This window comes from Aegilops tauschii, chromosome 3 (genome assembly GCF_002575655.3).
Source record: "Aegilops tauschii subsp. strangulata cultivar AL8/78 chromosome 3, Aet v6.0, whole genome shotgun sequence".
Taxonomy (NCBI): domain Eukaryota; kingdom Viridiplantae; phylum Streptophyta; class Magnoliopsida; order Poales; family Poaceae; genus Aegilops; species Aegilops tauschii.
In genome coordinates this window covers 348,616,028-348,622,191 of record NC_053037.3, presented here as the reverse complement: position 1 = coordinate 348,622,191, position 6,164 = coordinate 348,616,028, and the positions used below count along the sequence as shown (strand labels likewise).

The following is a 6,164-nucleotide window of genomic DNA, read 5'->3' as shown; positions in this document are numbered from 1 at the left end:
CCAGCCCTCCACCGTCTACTATTCATCCAGCCCTCCACGGGGTGGTCCTGTTCATCCAGCCCTCCACGGGGTCCTGTTCATCCAGCCCCAACCGACTCGCTCGATCGGGGTCCTGTTCATCCAGAGGCAACACCACGGGGTCCTGTTCATCCACCCCCACCGGGAACTGTTCATCCAAACCCCCCAGCAACGCTCACTGTTCATCCAGAGGCAGCATCGATCGGCTACAGTTAGCAGCAGTAGCGAAGGAATCGCTCGATCGGGTTCAGTTAACAGCCATCGATCAATCGCTCGGGTTCAGTAACGCGTAGCCTGTAGTGCAATCGCTCGGGTTCAGTTAGAGCCCAACGCCTCGCTCGGGTTTAGTTAGATCCCAACGCCTCGCACCCACGCGCGTGCGTGTACGAGAGAAACGCGCATCGCTCGGCCCCGACCACCCACCATAACCGGGAACACCCCGGTATTTTCCTCGCCCTCGTTTCTACCACGGTTTTTTCCGTCATGCACGGCCCAAAGAATGTCATGCAGCTGCGTCTCCGGCCCGCCCAGGACGAAAAGCCTATTTTCTGTCATGATTTTTTGTCATAGAAGTAGGAGCCCACCACATCTATGATGATACCAGATTTTATCACAATTATCGTCATAGAAGTGTCATAAGTATGACAGAAAAAAATTCGTTCGGCCCAAAATGCCACGGATGTGGTTTTTTTTGTAGTGCTATCGTCCTATTAGCTTGCCACATAGTATGGCCAAAATTTCCGCGAAGCTACTAACAACTAGAGTGCGCCCGAGCATGAAGGACTTGGTCACCATCAACCAGTCAGCTTTCATCAAAGGCAGAAACTTACATGATAACTTCCTCTTGGTTCGGCAAGTGGCCAGGAAGATTTCTGTGAGCAGATGCAAAGGGGTCTTCCTAAAACTTGACATCTCGAGAGCGTTTGATTCACTCTCCTGGCCTTTTCTCTTTGAGGTTCTGAGAGCAAAAGGGTTTGGCAATAAGTGGATCTTGTGGGTCTCGATCTTGCTCCAATCAGCAACTACTAAGATCCTGGTGAATGGTGTGCTGGGAAGAAGCATTGCGCATGCTTGTGGTCTTTGTCCAGGTGACCCTGTCTCGCCACTTTTATTCGTGATTGCCATGGATGCTCTGACCACGATCATCGGCAAGCCGCTGGAACAGAGAGTGTTATCTGCTTACAGAGGAATCTCAGCTTGGCAAAGGGTGTCCATTTATGCTAATGATGTTGCGCTGTTCGTGCATCCGACAATCACCGACCTTAGCCTCATAAAGCACGCGCTGGATATATTCGGAGAGGCATCAGGGCTTAAGGTCAGCTACTTGAAATCCACTGCCACTCTCATTCATGGTGATCAAGAGGACAAAGAGCGAGTTGTTGAGCTTCTGCAATGCAAGCTTGCGGAGTTCCCGTGTCGATATCTGGGCCTGCAGCTGGCTATCAAGCAACTTACGAAGCAAGATTGGCAGCCTCTACTGGATATGGTGAGGAAATGTATGCCCGCATGGCATAGAGGGTTCGTTCAGAGAGCGGGCAGACTGGTCCGCTCGGCCGATCCACCAGCTCCTGGTGCTGCAGCCCCCTGCATGGGTTCCTGAAGATATTAATAGCTGGATGCGGTCTTTTTTCTGGGCCGAAAAAGACAAGGTCAATGGTGGGCAGTGCTTGATCACTTGGGATAGAATTTGTCGTCCGGTGAAGTACGGAGGTCTTGGCGTCAAGAATCTGAAAGCTCAGGCGCTGACCTTGCGACTGAGGTGGGAATGGCTGAGACGCACCGAGCCTGAACGGCCTTGGCAAGGGCTAGGAATGATGATCGATCAAGAGGCAAGAGCCGTCTTTGACTGCCTGGTGCACATCGAGGTTGGCAGAGGAGACAAAGTGTTGTTCTGGAAGGATCGATCGATACATGGCCACTCTGTGCAAGATATCGCGCCTCTCATTCTTGAGCTGATAGAAACTCACCGCATCAACATCAGGACTGTGCAGTGGGCAATGAATGAGGAGAGATGGTCGCTGGACGTCCCCTTCGTTTCCTCTCACATGGCGCTCCTTCAACTCATGCACTTGAGACATGCCATTGCCTCGGTGCATCGGGATGATCAGCCGCCTGACAACTTTCTATGGCCATGCGCGACTTCCATGTCTTATTCTGCCAAGTCTACCTACAATCGCCTCCACGAGGGCCTGCCGGTTTGCCCCCATGCCGCAGCCATTTGGAGAAGTCTCGCCCCTCTCAAATGCAAGATCTTTGCTTGGCTCGCCTCACAACATCGTCTGTGGACGGCGGATCGTCGTGCTCGACATGGATTGCAAGATCACACCTCGGCCTGCTACACGTGTCTGTAGGATGAAGACACCATGGACCACATCTTGGTGCAATGTGGTTATGCGCGCGGTACTTGGATGGGTTGTTTCGACAAGCTGCATATACAGATCTCCTGCCCCTCGAGCACGGACTCTTTTCTGGAATGGTGGATGCAACAACAAGCGGGCTTCGCGAAGGAAGACAAACGTGGTTTCGACACCCTGGTTATCTGCACGGCATGGTCACTTTGGAAGCAAAGGAATGCCAGGGTGTTCAACAGAACTGAGCAACAGGCTGACACGCAAGAGCTTGTGGTGAAGATCCTTGATGAACTTAGAGATTGAAAGTTGGCGGCCCGAGGAGAAGGTAGTTTACAACGCTTTGTGAGAGAATAGCCTCGTGTCGTTTTGTAGGAGTGGTGGTGAGTGTTTGTCTTGGAGTGCCCTGCACCTGCTAGACCTCTTGTAAATTGTCTTGCTCTCTTCTATAAAATTAAGCCACGCGCTTTGACGTGCTTTCGAGAAAAAAAACAATGTGAGTTTAACAAGTAAACTATCCATCCCGTAAAAAAACAAGTAAACTATCCATAGTTCCATTGAAATGCACGCAGCGTTGAGAAAACCAAACCACCATCTAACACACTATTTTTGGGTGACAAAGATTATAATTACACCCAATAAAATAGAGATTTACACAGGTATCATTGTGTATGCAAGGGGCTTTGCGAGACATGAACAAACACGAGTGCATCAGCCGAAGTTCAGTTGAACAGGAGCTGTGGAGGAAGAAACCCCATCCGTGATCTGCTCCAGCAACGAGCCCTTCTCTTCTTCACTCCATGTGCTTTGCTGCGTCACCATCTCCCAGTCCCAGTGCCCCTTATCCAGAGCATGTCCACTCTTGAACAGGGCGACACGGCGCAATGCCGTACATACTCCCATGACAAACTTGACTAGGTAAATCTGCCTTTCCGTCCCCTCAAAACCAGCCATTACAAATTCCTTCAGGTGATGCCGCCGAAGCTTTGCGGGCTGCCATGATATCTCATCGCCCGGCTCCTCCATGCAAGGGGCAATGTGGATGTGGAAGATCTCGAGGGAGGGTGCCACCTCAAGGAGAAGACGGGGCCATGACACATCCCAGGACGAAGGCACATCGGCGACCAGCAGCCGCCTGAGGTTAGGCAACAGTAATGACGACGGGGAGCTAGACGGCTCGATCCATCTGTCAGGTCCGGTGAAGCGGATAATCAGGTCGCTTATATCCGGGGTGCATTCAAGAAACAAATCCAGTTCTAGGTGCTGCGCAAAGTATTGGCGCAATCCGTCCAATCTGACACCGATGTCACGTGCGAGGTTCCATCGCCTGAGGCAGGGGAATGAAGTTGATTCGAAGTGCACTCCGGTCTCGATCGAGGCTAGGCTCTCGAGTTTGGGAAGTGCCCTGAGGCACATCGAGAATTTGCACTCGTGGACGACGAGCTCTCTGATCTCTGAGCTGGGGGCATCCACCACCACGACCTTATCCTTAGTGCAACTGCAGGAGTCGAGGTGCAGCACCAGTAGCCGCGTGCATGAGGTGAAGATGCACTCGTAGGCTGCCCCGGACAACTCCGGTATGTCGTGCAGGACGAGCGTAGAGAGCGCGTTGTAGTCGTGCAGCGGCGGGAGCAGGCAACCTCCAAGCTTGAGGCTCCTCAGGGACGACGAGCGGGGATCTTGGCAGAGGCCATGGCTGGGAAAAGTGTGGACTGTTTGATGCCAGTGAGTTGGCTTGGCAACAGCCTCGAGTTCACTGATCCCCCAAGCATCCATGGCCTTGGAAATTAGCCGGTTCATGCAGGCTGTGTTGTGGGTGATGAAGAACTCGAGCCTCAGCCTATCAACTTTTCGGTGAGCTTGGGCGTCCAAGAGACTATTGACGGATCTGGACAAGGCGCGCATGGCGCGGCGCTGGTATCTCCTGATGTTAGGCATGAGCTGCTCCTTTATGCCGTCGAGTCTGTACAGTATATGAGTTCCCTTGTGATAAATGTCGCTGTGGAGGAGGACCCATCGGCGGTAGCGCCGCGGTAGTATGTCGCCGACCCTCAAGTCGAGGGCAGGGAGCTCGCGTGGGAGGCGGGCCCAGCGACTGGATAGCAGCCCTGTGCGGAGCGCCGTGCGCGAGTCGACGCGTCGCAGGACGAGGAGGAGCAGATCGTCGGGGAGGGCGCTGATCCGGTCGTCGCCGCCGGCAGCCTGCAGCAGCCGCAGGCGCCGGAATCGTCGATTCGTCCCGCTTCTGGCCACGAGAGCGCTACCTCCACCTGCGCGACGAACCTAGTGTCGAGAGGATGTGGGTGCTGTTGGTCCTGTCGAGAGTAGACACGTCGGCGCAGGCTCGATTTCAGGATGCGACTCGCGGAAGTACTTTTCCACGATCATTGAGAGCAACTGGCTTGTACGTACGCCTTCTGAACAACACGCACGTAGTACAATGATCGATGTCGGCGCAGGTGTCAACTTGTCCTGTAGACCTGTACTACTATTTCCGATGAAACTCGGCTTGACTAATTTACGGCCGTCAGCAGACTATACGTAGCTGGAGACGCACCTACGCACAGAGCCTTATAGCTACGCAACCACGTGTGCAACGAAAACTCTCGCACACGAGTGTGTTTCGATCTGAGTTATTACAGGGGAGCCACGTAGGTATATGCCTATATACACGACCGACTCGGTTCAGGCTACAAGTCCGCACTGGACTGGGTTACTTACTCGTGATTATCCTAACAATCGATCGCCTGAGCAATCTGTAGGTGCAAACCTAGCTAGGTTTTATGCAATGGATCGACTAGCAACGCATGCACACACACCCCAAAGCAATCTACGCGCAAAGGCACATGGCGTGCCTTTTTCTTACTAGGAAATGTTCACACACGAACACGTCACCGTGTACACTTGATGTCGGGGTGATGCATCGCAGTCCATGTCGAAGAAAACCCATTCAAAAGCGTGGTACGCAAGCAATCCAGCAGGTGCTTTTGAGGACCCGAAACGCCACGCACCCGGGAGGAGCCTCGTCTGAAAGCGCGGCAACTTTGGGCTGCCCAGTCGATTCACTCGTCCCTAGAGTCTCAAGGATCGCTGCCCTTCAATAAGAAGAACAAACGAAGATCAAAAGAGAAAGAACAAGGGAGGCTATCACCTCCATCATCACCCAGCTTAACCGTCCCAGGGAGAGAGACGCCATCACCACCATCATCACCCAGCTTCGCGCGATGCCACTTCGGATGGCTCCATCGCTTTCCCCGCCACCACCGAAACCAGATTATATAGTCGTCATCTTGCCACCGCCACCGCCGTCTATGTGTTGTATCTGCTAGGGAACGCAATATTTCAAAAAATTTACCTACGATCACGCAAGATCCATCCAGGAGATGCATAGCAACGAGCGGGGAGAGTGTGTCCACGTACCCTCGTAGACCGAAAGCGGAAGCGTTTAGTAACGCGGTTGATGTAGTCGAACGTCTTCGCGATCCAACCGATCCAAGTACCGAACGTACGACACATCCGCGATCTGCACACGTTCAGCTCGGTGACGTCCCTCGAACTCTTGATCCAGTTGAGGCCGGGGGAGAGTTCCGTCAGCACGACGGCGTGGCGACGGTGATGATGAAGTTATCAGCGCAGGACTTCGCCTAAGCACTACGACGATATGACTGAGGTGTGTAACTGTGGAGGGGGCACCGCACACGGCTAAAAGATTAACTTGTGTGTTCTAGGGTGCCCCTCTGCCCCCGTATATAAAGGAGGGGGGAGGCCGGCAGGCCCTAGGGGCGCGCACAAGGAGAG

General features: G+C 53.4%; 1 protein-coding gene across 1 annotated transcript; it reads right to left on the bottom strand.

Annotated features, from left to right (window-relative positions):
* Positions 1–3,077: 3,077 nt before the first annotated feature.
* LOC109759313 (FBD-associated F-box protein At1g66310-like) lies at positions 3,078–4,754 on the bottom strand. Its single transcript, XM_045234237.1, has 2 exons — positions 4,697–4,754; positions 3,078–4,636 (listed from the first exon to the last, which is right to left on the bottom strand). Exons 1-2 carry the CDS (start codon positions 4,752–4,754, stop codon positions 3,078–3,080), a joined length of 1,617 nt encoding a protein of 538 aa, XP_045090172.1.
* Positions 4,755–6,164: the final 1,410 nt, after the last annotated feature.